Below are 19,593 nucleotides of genomic sequence, written 5' to 3' on the forward strand. Positions count from 1 at the left end.
CTTTAAACTTTCTTTGCGAGGCCGCCATTTTATACGATTGTTTACAATTCCAAACCGCATCTCACGGACTCGAAAAATCGTCACCTCGATGTCAGCGCTCAAGTAAGTCTCTCAAAACAAAATCGCTGCTTGTTTTCCCCCCAGCCCTCTTCGTTACGCTTATCTGTCCTCTTTGCACTCCACTTTTCTCACGGGGGGGGGGGTAGTTCGCTTTTAAAATATTCCGCTTATTTTGAACTCACGTTCATTGTCGGTCATTTCTCCGACCTCGCTCACAGTAATCAATATTCCGCTCGATCTCCAGCAGTTGTCCCAGTCGAATCAGCTTGTGCCCAAGCAGCTTCCGGTTTGTGGATCAGCGATGGCAGTCGTTCTCTCCGGACCTCAGGGGAGCAACTTGCACACCAGTGGTATGGAGGGGTGCTACCTCAAGTAGCACTCACACGGAGCCTTTCTGATAGGCTCCAGGCCATAGGGCTTTTGAGGGGCAGCCTCTTCGATGGCTAAATGCCGGAGAATTGAGGCTTCCCTCCGCCCTGAAGCTGAATTCTTAAAGGGCCAATTCATAGCCAAACAGATATCCTGAGAATGTGGGTTTAACATATTGGTGAGGGATTTTCCCTTATGGGCCTTCTCAAAGCTTTTGGTAAAGACTTGTTTTGAGTCCCTAGTAAAATTAACCTTAAAGAATAATGTGCTGCTAAGCCAGTCTCAGATTTCCTTCAGTTTGTTTTGGCCTTCTTATGTACCTTTTAAGCCTCAATATGTATTTTGCTGTTAGGTAAACCTCAGGCTAGTTTAAGCAAAAAGACAGACATTTGGACCACATCCAACAGATGTCTTCAGATCTTGATTCCCTACAAAAACTATGTACATGTGAAACTTCTTATTTATAATAAATACCTAAATGGAAACATGGGAAAGTTTTCTGTTGCTTTACACATAAAATATATATTGACACGAGTTTGATTTGCAGTTGACTATGTAATTATTGCTGCCCATGATCTTAATTTCTTTATTTTCTCTATTTCATAGCTTCAGTAATCTGTGGGCTAGTACAGTTTCAAAGCCAAACAATGTCTTGGTGTTAAATAAGCAAAACTTGGGCTGTTGTGTTTAATCCTCCCCTTCCATTATGGTTTCCTGCCTTCCTGGTTTGTAGCAAACTGTAGTTTTCTGTTGCATCCAAACCAGTAAACAATAATATACTCTTGGGGTGGGATCCCACAGATTTCTGCACAAGGAAATGGTTCCCATCTGTGGAATGTGACTTCCTTGATTCATTCCTCCTGCTGCAGCTCAAAATGCCCTCTGAAATGCTGCTCCTGCGGGAGAGGGGACCTCAGGGACAGTACTGGGGGAGGGGAGCTGGAGGTCTACTGTGGCAGGAGGGAACTGGCAGAATGGCCCCACTTCTGTCTGTGGAAATCCTCTGTGGGATACAACCCCTAATCTCCAAATCTGAATTAGAAACTGTGATCTAATGGTGGCTTTCTATTGTGGTTAGGAGGGCAAGTTTAAGTTTGAATGTGATGGAGAATCATAGTTTCGTGTTAAAGCAAGAGGAAACATGGGGATGTGCAGGCCAAATCATGGTTGCAAGTGTTTATCAGGTCATTAGCACATCAAGAAAAAAAATCGGCTCAAAGGCCAATCCATAACATTGTTGTACTGTTCAACACTACAAGACACTGGACAGACCCTAACATACACACAGAGACTCTGACCACTTCATCCTCAGAAAACACCAGCTGTACTTGCAGTCTAAAAGTGGCTTGGGCCCACTGGTCTGCTCAAAAAAGCAGCTGTGTCCACGCACCCCAGGTGCCATCCCATTCCTGGCTGGTGGCTATTGTTAATGTGTGAAAGCATGTGCCTGTTGATAATTACTGGCTTGAGAAGCAATGATCCTTGAAAGCATTAACAACAAAATGAATCAACTGTTTTCTGTTGTAACAGAACAAGTGGTTTCAGAGCATGATTTCAAAGCTGTAGAGACAGCTTTCAGTTTCACTGAACAGTGCACTTAAGCGCACATCCAATGACACATCAACGTAATTAACACCTGAGGGGGGATTAAAATTACAGACCATGGATCCTTCCTCTATTGCTGCCATCTTGCATATCTTTCCATCACTTGGTGTAGACAGTGCATACATGATAGCCTGAGGAACAAACACTTTTACTATGTCAAACTGATTTATCTTGCTAAGACCCAAGAACAGGATTATCTTGGCCTGAGGAAGTAGGAGGAACTGTGGACATGTTTTGGTTTCAGCATGTGGACTGTGACACTTCAGATGTGTCTATACCTGGCTGAGAAATTTGGCATGTGCAGGCTTCCATCCAATCCCCCAAACCCCCAATTAAGTATCGTACCAATGTCTCTTCTGCTTTCTGAAGCCAGAAAAAATTATATGGAGTTGTAAGAAAATTTCATTCCTAGAGGAAGACTTCAAAGGAGGAACTGCAAGCAGATGCTTGAATTTGCTGGGCAGTCATCCCTGGTTTGAAAATCTCCACAGACTTTTTATTGAAACACTGGGGCTTTGTCTTACTGATGACTGAGAGCAAATTTGTTGGGAATTGGGGTTTCCTGTTAATTTTTCCTTGCCATACCCAGAATAAAGATTCAGTGAACCATGTCAGTTAAATTGTACAGTGCATCCTTTTTAGCACCACCTCTAGGGGAAAGAATAACTGAGCAGGCAGTTAACAAAGAGTTAACGTATAGGCATCTAAGCAAAACTAGGCTGAAAACATTATCCATAGGGAAGACAGAACTTTCAGTTCTGTTTTGTTTGTATACTTTCTAGCTTGTTAAATACCTGCAGTTAAATCCTCATGAAACAGCACTACCAGAACACTACTACTTTTCCAGCCATACTGTAGTGCTACTGCACAGTTTGGTAAAGAAACAAAAAACTCCCTTTTAAGGGCTGAAGGGGGAGGAGAATGTACAGTTCAGTTCTGTCATTTGGAAGGCGCGGCTTAGGTCTGCCCTCCTCTCCATGGTGGCTACAAGGGAGTGTCCAAAATGGATGCTTCTCCCCATAGGCAGCCTGCCGTTTCCCTTTTAATTCTGAGAATTTGTGCACTTCGCTGTAGGAGCTTCCTGCTGTCCATGTGTAGAAAAATCCTCATGTGGAAGCAGCGAAAGTTTGGGGAAAATTAACCAGCATAATATGTGAAAAAAGATATTTTCAAAGACATGTCCTATGTTACTGCTTTATCCATATTATCATTTTATATTTATAATAGATGTCCCCCCCTTACCACCATTGTTAAATAAGCATATGAGAAATACCATCTGTTCTGTTTTCAGTTTCATTCCCCTGAGTTAAAAATTGTGAAGTCAGATTTTCCCATGAACAGACGGGCTAAAACTGTTAATTGTGGGAGCCAAATATGTGTCTGCCAGCACCTGAAATAACTTTTCAGCTTTGGTACATCCTTTATAGTAACATATATGTCACCATTGAATATAATGGCTTTTCAGCTTCCTAGGATACTTCTGGAGTATGAGGAACTTCTCTACTATGTCTGGGAACTGTGCCAGAATGAGGCCAGTATTAATTTTACCCAGAGATTTGAAAGCATATGGACTCAGAGCTGACTTACATCTTAACTACTTAATGAGGAAATGTGTAGAATTGGGTCCACCACCACCTGTATTCCTGGGAGACCTTCTTCTGAGTGCCAGTGCTGATGGTGGCACTAATGAAAGATCGTTCCCAGCAGTTTCTTGCATATAATAGGGATTCATTTGCATCTCTTCAAAAATTATTAGCAATTGGCTTTTTGTCACACAAAAGTATTGTTTATAAATTTAATAGGTGTAAAATGGCAGCTAAATCAGGCATATTTTATTTTGTTGTTTGTTCTAGTTGTACACGAAAATTCTGTGAAAGAGATTCCTAGGATTTCTGGAGCTGCCAAAGAGAAATTCAAGAAACTGCTTGTGCATAAAAACAGTGTGAAAAAGCATGAAGACATCAAAAATGTGATTCCAGAACCTCCTGTGACTCCAGCTTCTAAAATTCATGTCAGGCCTTTAGACTATGAAGATGGCATATACATAGAAGGTCGCTATACCAAACAGGGGAAAGGCACTGAAGATCTTGGAAGAGATGAGAGAGTAGAAGAGAAAGGAGAGGTGGAAGGAGAAAGAGAAGACCATGAAAACCAGAGTGAGCCTGAGAAGAAACTTCGAGGAGATGTTTTTTGTAAGTGTTAGTTTAACATATTTTTTTCAAATGCATAAGTTTATGTAGAACTTTAATTAGCACTCCTAACATGTTAGTGACATGTTCTACTACTTTTTATGAATTTCCCTGCATAAGACAGTAAACCAAAATTAGTAGTAGAGTAATACAGCATTTTACATGGTACTTTTGAATAGGGATTCATGATGAATTTTGCCCTGTTCATGGTTTTCAAACCAAAGTTCATGACAAGTCTACCGTCACACAAACTTTCAAAGCCATTTGTGGTGGTTCATGCATAGAGCAGAAATTAAGGGTTTAAAGGGACTCTGAGTCCCTTTAAACTCCTGCTTTCTGTTTCCTGTGAAAGCCATAAAAACAGCTGAGTGGTGGGGACTCCTAGGTCCCATTACCTCCAATGGACCTTCAAGCCTCTCCCATTGTTTCCAATGGGCAATCCTGTCATTCCTTTTGTACATCCCAGTTAGTTGCCCCTTTGAAACTGCACCACACCATTTTAACTAACAGCAAAATGAAGAGCATGAACATGTACAGAGTGGACATTTCTTGCCAATGTTCTCTCTGGGCTGCACACAGGGCAAAAGGAAATTTTAAAAGACCTCTGATCTGCATGTCCCCCTCTTATCTTGTTCATGCAGATGGGCTTACCATTTAAAAATTAAATGGAAATTGAAAGAAGAATTTAGGAGTGGTTGAAGCAGCCCCCCCTCACATGAAAAAAAAAATTGTTCTCAATCAAGGATATATAGACCCAATTAAAATAAAATAGAGACACAGTTTCCCCACAGTGTAAAATGGAGCCCAACAAGTATGTTGAGTCCAACAGAGGCTTCGTAGTCTGTCTGTTGCTACACTGAAAATGGTTGGAGCCAGCCAGGATTAAGGACTATACTTTCTTTTCCAACAGACACCAAACATATTCAAGGATTGATATGTTCTGGATATCAAAAACCTTAGTTATTAGCCTAGAGCATGCAAAGATACAACCAAAAACCTGATGGATCCAGCCACAAGAGACCTTCTCTTCGTGTTGCAAGGAATGTTATCAAATCTCTTTCCCTGCTCAGCTTTTCCTGTCTCCAGAGATTTGTCTTTTTAAAGATTCTTTAGCATTTGGTACCTCCACATATATGCTTGGAGAAGGGAGGGGGGATTTTTAACCATCCCATTGTCTATCTTGCTAGCTCAATTAGCATTTGTAAGAAGGTGATCCTGACTTCCTCCTTTCTAGCCCAGAGGAAAAAACCCACACAGGGAAGTTTTAAACTCAATAGTGCCTGGCACTAGTTGCCCAGGGGAGGCTAAGTTCTCCCTGGAAAAAATTGGGAAAGGCCCAAGCTCCCAAGGCCCCCCCTCCCCCACAGTTTGCGCCTATGGCTCCGGCTGAGTTATCAATTGCTGGAAAATCGACTGATGTCTATATATTTATGTGGCCCATCGCTTCTTTTTAGAATACACAAAGTGCACTGTTGTTTTCTCAAAAATAATGTATATGTATAATTTAATTGGTGCTATACTGACTGACTTTCAGAAACCTCATTGTTTTTTAAAAAAATATTCTGGTTGAGATGCAGTGGAATCTTATGCATATCTACTCAGAAGTAAGATCCTCTATGTTCAGTTATACTTACTCCAAGGTAAGGGTGTACAGGATTGTGCCATTAAGTACAGGATTGTGCCAGGTCTACATCTGCTGAAGATAATAGAAAAACAGGCCATGATGTCCTTCCTTCATTTTGAAAAACTGTGACTGTGCTATCTACACCTTTTGCTGACCCAGCTGTGACACATGGATTAGCAGCTTTGCAGACTATAAGATTTCTCCCTTACATTACTCAAATTAATCCTTGGGACCAGGGACCACTTCCACACACACACACACACACCAGAAAGCCATCAGATCAGAATTCCTCAAGGCTGCCCACAAAGAGGTTTCCCAGTTCTAAACAAGCAGTGCTGGGTTCTGTACCTCTGTTGTGTGTGTAAAGCGCCATCAAGTTGCAGCCAATGCATGGCAACCTCATTCAAGGCAAGTGAGTAAGCAGAGTTGTTTTGCCACTGCCTTCCTCTGCAAAGCTTTCCTTGGTGGTTTCCCATCCAAGTACTGACCCTGCTTCGCTTCTGAGATCTGATGAGATACAGCTATACTATACCATTCCACATCCCCCTATACCTCTATTAAAATTTCTTCTATAGAATGCAAAACTAAACAGGTTCCCCTTACTGTACTCTTCAACATTTGAATGATGTAGCAGTCTGCTGCGGATGATAACACTTCCACTATTGGAAAAACTTGTCTTGTTTCTGACCTTTTCCTTTCCCCATGCTTCGGTCTGTAAAACATTTGGAGATACACTACAGAAGTGACAAAGTAATGTTGCCATCAAGTAAAGTTATAGAACTAGATATTACAAGAGATGTGTGGCTGCTGCCCAAAATAGTAGCTCTGTGTCTCTTTCTCCTCCATAATGGCTAGTTCATAAAATGTATGTGATATCATAGTGCATCATTTCCACTTCACTTCATTAGCTGCTGCTTTGGGAAATATGATTAAACCATAAGGATACCACATACCATATTTTTACTTGCTCAGTGTTACATAAGAATGGGTGGAAGTGATGCAGAGCTGCCAGTTTTGTTGGCAACCATGTGTCTCTTGTACTGTCTAGTTCCACCCTGTTTGTTTCAGATAAAATGGGGGCATTTCCCTAAGTGACGTATGTACTGAGCACTGGCTTATAAGCAGTAGTAGCTGGTGTGGGAATGCATTTAGTGGTTTAGATGAGAGCTTTTTGTTCTGTGATGGCTTCGCAGTCTGGGTATTGTTCACTGAAATGTTGCTTTATCAGTCTTGCATCATATTCTATTGAGGTGTTTATTTATTTACCTGTTCAGAGACCAGAGAGTATTGCAGAGTAATGTGACGAAAGCTCTTCCAGATGGTGCCCTGAAGATTTATGCTGTGCTGTGTTTGTCCTCCTAATCTCATTGTCCCTCAGATGTCTCGCCAAAATGCCTCCTCTTTTGTTGATACCAAGAAACCACAGAAATGAGGCCGCGGGCATCATTCCAATGGAAACAAATCACCACCAGAGCTGGTTAACAATTACTAGGCTCATTGACGCAATTGATCCGTTTCTAGCAAACAGTTCTGACCTCACTCTCACATATGTCTCACATGCACTACTGCACTGAACGTTGCTATTAACAACGTAGTCTTAAGTTGAGTTACACGTTTTCCTAAACCTGTTGACTTCAGTGGCCTTAGAAGGATGTCTGTTTAGGATTGTACTGTAAATCTTACACACACACACATACCCATTCTCAGATGAGCTACTTTAGGCACACCTAAGGCATGAATGTACAGTGATGGGGGGTTTCCCCCCTTCTTTGTATCCTCCAACTCTGCTCAGTTAAGTCTCAAGCTTTCTTATAGCTTAAGAAGTCTCCAGGAGAACTAGGTCTTCTTCAGGTAACTGTGGAGTGGCAGGATGCAATCTAGTGGAGCCTGTGCAAATCACAGATTGTGTTGGAATCTCCTGGGGCTTCAAACTCATTTGCCGTGGGAGGATGGCATAGTACTATTCAAAGAAAAGAACTTGAATGCACTGCTGGCAGGTTGCTACTCACATGATTCTCTTCCTTGTGTTCATAGCTGTGCACACAAGTTCTTAAAATCTCAATAAAAGTTAAACAACAGTTGTGTAGGATTGCAGCATATATCATAGCTGCAAGCATGGTTCTTCTGAAGTTGTTCAGCAAGTAAATTTTAAAAAGAAGAGTTGAAAGGAACCTTTGTTCTCACACATTTTGGAAGAAATCCTAAGAAGGTCTACAAAGAAGTGACCCCAATTATATTCAGTTAGACTTACTCCCATGAAAGTGTTCTTAGGGTTGCAGGCTTTTGAAGGAATATTAGGTTAGCATAGTGCTTAAGCCACATAACGTAGCGGAAGCTATCCTATTTGTATGTGATGCTAAGAAACAAAATTACCTTTTTCTTTTATCCAATAAAAGCTCTGTGATACATTGATCTTGAGAAGTGAACAGCTGTTGTTAATCACTTATCACCCAATAGACAAAAGGAGTAAAAAAAAGTTACAGCTGCTAGAGTTCTTTTTGGATCCCTGTCAGCAAGTAGATGTGTGACTAGGACATAAGAATATATATCAGATTGAACTGGCAAACATGGTGAAATATAATGTCTCCTGAGATTAGCATACAAAGGACACTCCAAAAGACTATGTTCAATCACGTTACCTAAGGAACAGCGGCAGATTTGTTCCCCTCATAATTGCCAAGAAGTGGACGCTTAGTCTGGCCAGAATGAACACTCTTAAAAGGCTGTGGAAATTCAACAGATAGGTATAGGAGGGAAGAGATTTCATAGGTGGGATACCAAAAAATTGGGATGAACAGGTGCGGTGTGCTCTAAAGGCAGAGCTTCAGTGATCAATTAATTTTACAGGATTTCTCACCAAAGTAAATGCTGTATGAAGACCCAGGTCCTGGATAGTATCCAGGTTAACACCAAGAGTCAGGAGTTTCTCAAACACAGTCTTAAACGATATTGACCTATAAGGGTCCTCTTTCAGGAGTGCCAGATAGCCTTTCTGCTCAAATATGACTTAATGAACAATCAAAATGCATGTAACTAATCCCTTGCCTAAAGGGAAGGTTGGCCCAATTCTGTATGAAGAGCCATGCCAGCTGCATGAAGAGGAATGTTTAATAATTTCAGCAAAAGAAAAAAAAAATAGAAGATGGTCAGTATTTTCATTAATCAAAACAATCTTTATGGCTACTCCACAGAGAATAATTGGGAGAACCTTAAGTTAAAGACCTGAAAAGTGCCTGGAACATAGTTTCTACCACTGTTTTAGGAAAAACTTAATATGCTGCAGGCACAGGTTTTTGCTTCTTGCCTTATTAACGACTGATGTTGTTCCCATTTTTGATTAGATGAAAGAAGAATACCCAAACATGAAAAATCCTTCCCTTGTTAGATTTCTTCATCAGTCAAAGTCCATCTGAACACTGTAGGATTTCTTTTTTGGGAGAAGACAAGTACTTAAGATTTCTGGTTTATTTTCAGGCCATCCTTAATGCAATATTCAGAGAAAATTTTAATGATTTCTGCAGACCAACTCTTGTCTGAGAGAGCAAAGCAGTATCATCAGCATAAAGCAAAACTGGGATATTGCAATTAGTCAAATGGGATAGATGATAGAGCTCATTAAAGAAGGGCGAAATATCATTCATATATAGGTTGAACAAAAATGGGGCCAAAAGGCAGCCCTGCCTAACCCCTTTATTGAGGTTAAATGGGTAAGTTAGTTTGCCACCATAACTACAAGGGACCTGAGCTGTAAGGTCTGCATGAAGTCGCTGCATGAGCTACAACAGCCTTTTATCAATTCTGATGTGTTGCATCTTTCCCCAAAGTCTTGTCCTAGGGGGTGATTTCAAAATCCCCTTTCAGATTGATAAATCCTATGTAAATGGAGCCACATGGGAAATGAGTGTATTTTTCTATCAGGTGGTATAAAACTAGGCGATGGTCCAAAGTTGAACTACCTCTCCTGAACCCTGTCTGCACTTGGTCCAGAATGTCACCTCGTTCAAGCTGATCAGTTAACACATCTAGCAAAACATGAAGAATATAGTTTGCCTAAACATGATAATTGGACAGTTGGGCCCAAGCACTGACCCTTCTTAAAGATTGGAACTATTATTGCGTGCCTCCAAAATTTTGCGATGACCCCAGACAGAAACTAATTTAAACATAGAGCCTCTTTCTTTGCAAAACTAGTATGAGTCCCTTATTGTAAGAAAATATCCATTCTTGATAGGATACAGTAGAGACAAGATTCTAATCTGTCTAGGATGGATAGACATGCAGAAAGCATGTCCTGCCCTCTTGGTGCCAGGATGGAGAAGTGTGGGGAAAGAAAGTGTCAGCCAGAAGGAAGGAAGATTCTCTGAGAGTAGCAAGCTACTCATCAAAAGGATAGTATCAGAGCAGTGGAAAGGAAGGACATTCAGCGTCCTGACTCATCTATCTCTCTGACTCTTTATATAGTTCCCCTTTGAAGTCTGAGACTAAGGGTGATTTCGCACTAGAGTAGCGTCGCGGCGCAGCCGCCGTTTGCCCCAACACAAACATGTTAATTTCACACCCGAGGCTGCGGGGCTGCATTTTTACTCGCAGCTTCGCCCGATTTCCTCCGCAGTTTCGTGATCTTGGTTTTTGAGGATCATGAAACTGCGGAGGAAATCGGGCGAAGCCACGGGTCAAATGCAGCCCCACAGCCTCGGGTATGAAATTAACATGTTTGTGTCGGGGCAAACGGGGCTGCGCCACAAGGCAGCTCCAGTGCGAAATCGCCCTAAGAGACAGTGCAAAGTCCTTCTCTTCCAACAGCCTTGTTATAATCTGAAAACAATGAGTTCCCCACCATCTGCATGTGGAAGGCACATGGAGATTTCCCACATTGCCCTCCATTGCTGCAGCTCCCTCTAACTCCTGGAAAATGTAGTCCCTGTGTTGCAGGATCTACAAAGAGGAACAGCCATGGAGGTAGTCAGGTTGGAGCAAGAGGGGACTAGGAGAACAGGAGGGAGGAACAGGAAAAAGGAACCACTTCAACTCCTTGTCCCTCTGCATTCCAGCCCTCCTAGCCAGCCTGGCCATTCTTCCACATAGGTCCTGCACCCGTAGGACTGATCTCTCCAGGACTCAGAAAGAGCCATAGCAATGGAAAGGAACACAGGAGAACTGCACCTTCTGTACACGGAGTGGTAGGATGCTGCCTATTGTGAATGACAGTTTTTGTTACTTGATCCACTATAGTATAATGCAGCTGCAGCATTCTTGCTTAAATGAAATTCACACAATATACCAAGTTTCATTTTTAAAATGTCAGTATGGCCCTAGTGGACTTTCATTCTATTAAATCCATGTCCGTAGTTAGATTCATGCTAAATTTGCTAGCTGTGTCATGAACAATGGTGGACATCTTCTGTTGGGCACGGTAAAACTTGGGAAAGGAGCAGACATGCTAAGAACTAGAGAAAATGTGTTTTACTTTTCTTTTAAAAGGGATTTTAAGTAAGATTTTTGTTCAGAGTTTGAAATGATGTAATTTTACTTAGTTTGCTGATATAAGAGAACCATTTCTAGTTATGCTAAGGTCAGTTTCATTCAAGAAGGCTGGCAATTGGGTGTTAGAAATACGGTGATACTCTTACTGGGTATTAGTTGGATTGTATGTTTAGTGAATGTATGGTAATTTCAGGCCAGGATTTTTTTTCTTTACTGCATTCTGATTCTTTCAGAGACCACTGCAAGTAGGGAAAGGAAAGAGGCTGTCTGAAATCCGCAGTCTCCCCCATTTCCTCACAAATATTCTGGATGTATAGATCACCTACTGGCCACATTAAGAACCACTGCATTGAAGTAAATTTTCATTAATGACATTTCCCCCTAAAACACTGTGTTTTAAAAAAAATACCCCTGAAAGTACTGAAAACTTTTTTTAAAAGAACAGTCTGAATACAAAATAATTTCCCTTTATGGTAAAATATTTGCAAGGCAGTTTTTCTTTCATTCAAAAGCATTATGTAATTTTAGTAAATTATTTAGTTTATCCTCTTTCTGACGTACACCTCACCAGCCCACAGCCTTATACACATTCTTTTGCACCTAAATCAAGATTCAGATTTAGTTGTGTGTTTTTTTTAAAAAAAATTCTCTAACAGAGCAATCCAGTGCAGAGCTACACCCATCTAAACTTACTGAAATCAATGGGCTGAAACTTGAGTAGCTGCACAGGATTGCACTGTGATTCTAGTTTAGTCTTAAATTTCTCAAATCCTGCAATGTTACTAGAGAAGACAAGCTTTCGGCAGGATGTTACTGCATAAATAGTATTCCTGAATTGTGTTTGGCTGAACATTTGTTAACTTACTTGAGGGCCTGTTCTGTCTCCCTGTGTGTCTTCTCAGATGAGTGAAGGAGGTTATGAATTTGTTTTTTAAGTAACATCTGTCAAAAGTTTTGCATATTTTCTCTGAAGAGAACTGCCAGTTTTCAGTTTTGCAAAGTGCAAAAGCACAACTTCCTGTACCATATTATCTTAATAAATCTTTAAATACTTTTCATAAATTTAGATTATGGTTGATTTCGGGAGGTGGTGGCAGCTACAAGCATGGACAGCTTCAAGAGGGAACTGGATAAATATATGGAGCAAAGGTCCATCAGTGGCTATTAGCCACAAGGTATAGACAAGAACTCTCAGTCTGGGGCAGTGAGGCACTTTATTCTTGGTGCTTGGGTGGGGGGAACAGTGGGAGGGCTTCTAGAGTCCTGGCCCCACTGATGGACCTCCTGATGGCACCTGGTATTTTTGGCCACTGTGTGACAGAGTGTTGGACTAGATGGGGCCATTGGCCTGATCCAATATTGGCTTCTCTTATGTTCTTATTAAATTAGTTTTATATACCCAAGCCAAACTTGCATCTGTTTGTTATATCCACATATATAAAGATAATAACCCAGAGAACGATCTGAAGGAATTTGATGCAGATCTGCTGCTGAAACTGGTATAGCTCTGAAAAATACCTGGATGAGTGACCCCATATTAGCCACTCTGAGCACTTTGGAGGAACAGCAGGCTTGAAGTGTAATGATTCAATACCAAGTACAATGGAACACCAAGGGTTGGTTCTAAAGCTGTCCTTCCACCAACATAATGGCAGTTGGAGATGGTGGCTATAGATGAAGAAGTTACTCCCCATCCAAGCTGTAGTGGAGCAGGGGGACAGTAGCAATACTTCTGAGCTCCCCATTGCAAAAGGGAGAGGAGAAAGCTCATTCATCTCTTTTTCTCTACAGCCCAAGCTGAAAGCTTTGAGTGGGAAGAAGAGAAGGGAAATCATCTGGGCTTCTGATCACTCCCTGGAATTTGTTGCATCTCAGCAAGTCTGGTTGCTGATATGCCCCCCCCCCAAAAAAAAAACACCTGGGTACTGTGAAGGATAGTTTCAAGTTCTGCCCTCCAGGAGCTTCCGTCAGTCACTTTCGAACTGTGGATTTGAATGTTGAAAATGAAAGAAAATAGGAGGAGTTTGGCAGTTTAACTGCTGGCCAACTGACAGAGTTGAAGGTTGGTGGATTTTGGTGGGAGAAGGGTTAGGACAAGGGATCCCCAGCCTTCTTGAGCCTGCAGGCACATTTGGAATCCTGACACGGTATGGTGGGTGCAGCAAGAAAATGGCTGCTGCACGAGATGGAGCCAGCTACTTAATGCCACAGCTTAAGTCACACAGGGCAGATCCTTGTGCTGTGTTGGAAACTGCTGCCAAAGCAACATTTAAAAAAAAAAATCCACAGCCAATCAAATCTCCAGTAGACTATCAGAAACCTTGTTGGGTAAACGTACTACTTGGCCCCACCCACTTTCTAAAAACATTTGGTGGGTGCCAGAAAAGGTGTTGGTGGGTGCCTTGGTGCCTTGGTAAGGAGGCCTGCTGCTTAGGTAGGTAGTCCATTGGGAACTTCAGATACTTTGAAGATAAGTAGGATTTGGGTGCTGTTCCTGTCAAAGTCAGTTAAAAGTTTAAAGCCTTTCTGTTCCATGTTATAAGTCTGAATCAGTCAAACAAGAAAGCTGCTTTATGAGTCTTATGCTTTCTCAGGCCCTAGCTCTCCAGTAACTTTGCTACTGTAATTCTGAGAGAGTTGGAGAAAAGGAAAACAAAGGAACAACCAAGCCATGCATACCACTGAAATTAACCTGTTTCTTAGTGGTTTTTATAAAGACCACTGTGTGGTTCCTTCAAGCCTATCATCCCCTCATAGTGGGCCTTGTGAATGCTGGGTAGCACCCTGTCCAGCCATTGCCGCCACTGAGGACTAGAAAACTAAGAGGTCCAAAAAACTTAAGTTATAAATATATTTTTAAAAGTTTATAGGGTGTGAAATGTCAGTCCCTAGGTCTGGAGATGAAGTGTCATCACAGGTACAGAGCAAAATTGCCCCAGCAGGAGATCAGAAGCTGATTCCTCATCAGCTGGGAGTCAGCTTCTGATGGCTGCAAATATCCTGTTCCTGTGGATTAGGGTTGCCGACCTCCACACGGCACTGGGAGATCTGCTGTTATAATTGATCTCCAGATGACCAAGAGTAGTTCCCGTGGAGAAAATGGCTGCTTTGGAGGGTGGACTCTATGGCATTATACCCTGCTGAGGTCCCTCCCCACCCCAATCCCTGACCTTCCCAGGCTTCACCCCCAAATCGCCAGGTATTTCCCAACCCAGAGCTGGCAACCCTACTGTGAATAGATGCAAACAGCCAAACAGCCTGTTGGTTAATTGGCTGCCTGATCACCTTCGGAGAACAGGAAGTGAGCTGAACTGGCAGATGTTCAAACACCCCTATAAGTGACCACTGTGCATGGATAATAGTGGCCAAAGCTGTATTGTGTTCTGAAGATTAGCGCATAATAAATCTTTTTTAAAAATTGGGAACCATGTTCTTTGTGAGCTTAAGCTCAGTGCAATGATGAAGTTTTCCAAAGATATCGTATGGTTTAGCACAAAGGTTTCAGCATTTTAAAATTTCTGTGTAGCAGTAGCTACAGACAGACTAACATGGCTACCATCTTGATCTATCTCCATGTGTAGCAGGGTGTTTTTCCCCCTATGGATAAAGAAGATCCCCATGCATCTTTATGAATGTACACAGAAGATGATTTGTTAAAGTCCATATGCTGTACAGCAGTCACTGATGAAGAGTCTAAATTAATTTAATCTAGCAGTTTCTGTTGGTCCACTGATTTCTGATACTAATTGAATTTGGAATTGTTTTATAATTGGTAAATGTAGAATTTTCTTACTGTTGTGACTGATTTTATTTCAGTGTATGTTTAGAAGTGGATTTTATACAATAGAATGTTGATTAGAAGATAACTGGGTCATTTCTTAGTTTTGAACAATTAATTTTTGAAAAATATCATCACACAAACTGTTGGCATATTTACAAATTGCCTCCACTTCTGTCATTATGGAGTTAACTGTTATTGTTAGTAAGCAGGATATTACATAGTCTAGCCTGTAACCAGTTAGAATAGAGTTAAGTCTTGCCCAGGAAAATTTATAGGAGGTGTTAGTAAAATAAGGTGGTCTGTAACCTTTCTGTTGGTTGGTCAATATGTTGCTTGAAGAAATGTTTTGATGTTCTATGCAGTTGTTTACATGTTTTACAACCCTTTGTCTGAGAGCAAGAAGAAGAAGCCATTAAGCTTTTACCTTTCAAGGAGTAAACATGTAGTCTGCTTAGCTTGCTTTTATTTTCTCCAAAGTTCCTCTCCCTTTTGTTTTCAGTAAACTTAGAATTGTTTTACCTTTAAACCTATACATGGTATGTGGCTCTTGTTTTTATTCAATCTGTATTTTAAGGGCTAAACCTAACACAAACCAATGTGGTCATTACTGTCACAACTGAGAGCCAGTGTGAAGCAGTGGTTAGGGGGTGGAGACCCAGGTTCGATTACCCACTCTGCTGTTGACCATGGCCCAGTCATGCTGTCATGATCCTGGACCTCTAGTAGTGCAGCCTACAGGCTCTAGGGAGTCCTAGTGGCTCCAGGGAAGACTGTATTGGAGTAGCGATCAGGGCTTATGTAACCCACTAAGGTCCTAATATCTGTAGGGAGAGTGGGCAGGTTCAGTCGGTTTTGACAGCGGAACTCCCACCTATGGTTATTAAGAATATGTAACTGCTGTTAATACACATGTACTTGAACACAGACATAAAAGAGGCAATACAACCAATGCACTTTAACATTTAAAATAAACTCTTTATATAAACAAAGCATGGAGGTTTTCATATAAATCCTCATTCACTTCTGGTTGGTTGCTATTACTTCATAGCAATGAATCTTCAGGATATTACTGAGTACAGATATCTTCAGCATCCACAAGGATGCACAGAACATAAAAAATACTAAGCACATAAATAATACATATATTGTAGGTCCATATGTTGTAAGCTCACAGATACTGGAACAGCATATGAGGTTTCCAGGCTGTACTTGGGAGGCTGCAGCTCTTCTCAGTTGACTCCAGGATTTACCTGCAATAATTCAAGGCAGGGCTTAACACAGCAAAGTCTATATAGGCCTCTCCCCAAGATGTTGCCTCTTTCTGGGCCAGGCTGAACTGCTGGCTACTGGGAATACCCAGCCTCCTTTAGGGAAGGCTACAAGCACTGAGCATGCTCATTAACTAAGTATAGAGGGGGGGGGGAGTTAATTGTCACACCACCTATTGGCAAAAGCAGGCGTGCCTGATCCCTGTATGCTGTTAACAGCTACAAAACTGCATGGGTTACACTTACATTTCCCATGTCCCCTCTACCAAGGGAGCAGAGGGTGGTGTCTGGGAAGAAGAGATAAAAGGCCTTGCCCAAAGTGGGAGGGGTGTTCACTCCCAGGAGGCAGATGTGGTGAGGCTGCTGCCGAAGGAGGGCTCCCTCATCCAAAAGGGGCGAGTCAGTCTGAGACCAAGTACCCAGAGAAGGCTAGGACAGTATAGTCAGACGCGTTAGGATTTATTATTTTACTGATTTACCTACCTTCACTGTGCTCATTTTTCCTGCACCTTATTGAAGCAGTTATTGTTAAATGCTTTTAATTAAAAATAGTTTGTTACTCTACCTGGGTCCTCATGCCTCATTCAATCACTTATACGGGGAAGCCTACTGGAAAAGGAGTATAAAGGGGTAGGGTGAGTGCTCTGGGCCATCCCAAGGAGTCCCATATCAGAGTGGTGGCAGCCATTAGAGAACCTCTCTAGTTGCTGCTTGCGACACATGCACACTTGGTCAACCCTGCCCCCAGGATTGTTGTGAAGAGGAAGCAACGTAAGCCGCTTTGAGTCCCCTCAGGAGAGAAAGGTGGGGTATAAAATAAATACCCAAGTGTGTATAGGGAAGCAAGACTAAGCAGATAAATTCTATTTTATTCAGTGGAACTTACTCCTGGAAAGCTGTTATTAGGATTGCAACTTGTATCATGTAAGTTGTTAAGCAGTACTGTGAACTCTTAATGATCTGTTATGCAAAACCACACCTCCTTTTTTGAGAACTAATAAATGTTTGTGGTTTTTCCCCCCATTTATGAATTAGCTAAAGAAGCTGCTGCTTTCGGTCCTCTCCCCGTTCAAAGAAAAATTCCACGAGAAAAAGCAGAGCTGGAAGGTGGGCAAATTTTAGATTACTACAGTAGTTTTCATCTAGCATTGTATGTTTCCTTGGCAACTCTTATTCACTGGAGTATATAATTTTTGGAACTAAATTTTAACTTGAGAGCATCTAGCTAAGCTTGGTAAACAAGCAGTGACTCATGACAGCTCCTACCCTGCCACAAATGTTGTTAGTCTTTAAGGTGCTTCTGGCTTTTTTCTACTTGGTAAGTACTGGACATCTTTTCCCTGGATCTTTTTATAAAATCTTTCATCTTTCTACAGAACAATGTTCATCCCCCCTTTTATATGTCTGCATTTGGTTCATATTTCTCACATGTACCTTTTTCTAAGGGAAATAGTCCTGTGCCCTCTTTCAGCGCAATATCTCTTAACTTTTTGTGCATATCCATGGTTCTAGATTGTGTTTTTCTTTGGCTTTTGGAATGTTTGTTACAGTTTGGATTTATTTCTACTAAATAATAAAATAAAGGACACCTCTAGTGGGGGGGGGGGAAGAATGCTACTCAAATCTTGCATGTAACATAGTATCTTAGATCTCCTTTTTCTGAACCACACCTCTTGTTTCTCAGCGGACTGCAGCTTTGGTCAAGGGACTTGTGCCTGGCAGCAAGATGCAAGTGATGACTTTGACTGGAATCCTGCAGATCATGATAACGGTATTAGCTATGGCTGGGAACCAAACATCAAAACTTCTGCTTGTAGAAAGGGGGGAAGAAGTTGCTGATTTCCCTTTCTGCCAACTTTTGCATTACATTGACTCCTACTCCAGAGAGACATTCAAGGAAAAGCTTTTTTTTGGGGGGGGGATAGGTCTGTGTGTGAGAGAGAAACAAGATAGTGGAAAAGTCCCATGGTGCATTCATGCCTACATACAGGGGCATTTTGATCCTGGCCTATGTATTCCTCACATGTTTTATTTTAACGCTGTGATTTTCAGCAACTGTGGAACTATGTGATTGGGTTTGAAGCTTCAACTTGGGGTGACCTCATAGGTCATATGCCCCACTATTTTCATAAAATATAAATAAGGTGAAAGATGGCACAAGATCAGAAAGAGGAGGAAGACTACATATTATACTTCTAAGATATTAAAGTGCCGTTAAGTATTTTGAGCATCAGTTCCTTCAATGCTTCCTCTAAGCTGTGGAGTCTTGTGAGCACAAATTCTATTTTGTAAGCTACTGGCATTAAAGTTGTGAGCAAGCAATTTGGCTCCTGCATAAATTAGTTTGCTCTGGAGCCATCTTTCCTGAGTTAAGACAAAAATGTGTGAGCTGGAGACTAAAAAACTGTGAGCTAGCTCACACTAACTCAGCTTTGAGGGAACACTGGTTCCTATATTGTTCTTTTCATCTATATATCTAATAGCGAAGTTGCCCCCGGAGTGCGGATTGCTAAATCAGCGCTCCGGGGGCAGCTGGGGGGCCGGGGGAGGTTTGTGCACACGTGGGCCAGTCCCCACATGTGCACAAAAATAAAAAAAGTTGAAAAAAATCTCGGGGGGATGTTTAAATCCCCCCGAAAGTGCAAGAGCGTCTCCTGTGCATGCGCAGGAGACGCTCTGCGACCTACCAGGCTTGCGTGCAGGGGAAGGGAGCGAACGGCTGGTGAGGCCCAGCAGCGGCAGCGGCGGGGGAGAAAGACCGGTGAGGAGGGGGAAGAGACGTGGAGCCAGCAGCCAGCGTTCCCGTGAAGGGAAGAGAAGCGGCTTACGGCAACGTCCGAGGGGGAGAAGGCGGCGCTCCAGAGACACGCACACACACACACCCCTCCTCCCAAGAGAGCCCCTGCCGGCTCGCGCCCGAAAGCGGCGCCCCTGCTTGAAGTTGCCTGCGGGCGCCCGGCTCGGGCCGCTGGGATGCGGGCCGAGTGAGCGGCTTGCCGGGGCCGGCGGCATGCGAGGCGGCAACTGGAGCGGCTTGGACAGCCCCCCCACCAGCCTCGGAGCGGACCCCTTGGGTGGCTTCCACCTTGGCCGCCATCCTCATCTTCACCATCATGGGGGGGAGAAGAGAGAGAAGGGGGGGAAAGAGAGAGAAGGGGGGGAGAGAGAGAGGGGGGAGACAGAGCCTGGGGGGGGAGGAGAGAGAAGGGGGGG

At 42.4% G+C, this 19,593-nt stretch overlaps 1 protein-coding gene across 1 annotated transcript in view; it reads left to right on the forward strand.

Moving 5' to 3' along the window:
• Positions 1-19,593, forward strand: part of EGFL6 (EGF-like-domain, multiple 6) — a 66,745-nt gene that overhangs the window by 42,829 nt on the left and 4,323 nt on the right. The window contains 3 exon segments of the mRNA XM_015421775.1: positions 3,888-4,226; positions 17,416-17,487; positions 18,065-18,151. Coding sequence (XP_015277261.1) covers positions 3,888-4,226; positions 17,416-17,487; positions 18,065-18,151 — 498 coding nt within the window.

Source organism: Gekko japonicus, unplaced genomic scaffold (assembly GCF_001447785.1).
Source record: "Gekko japonicus isolate JY-2015 unplaced genomic scaffold, Gekko_japonicus_V1.1 scaffold4375, whole genome shotgun sequence".
Taxonomy (NCBI): domain Eukaryota; kingdom Metazoa; phylum Chordata; class Lepidosauria; order Squamata; family Gekkonidae; genus Gekko; species Gekko japonicus.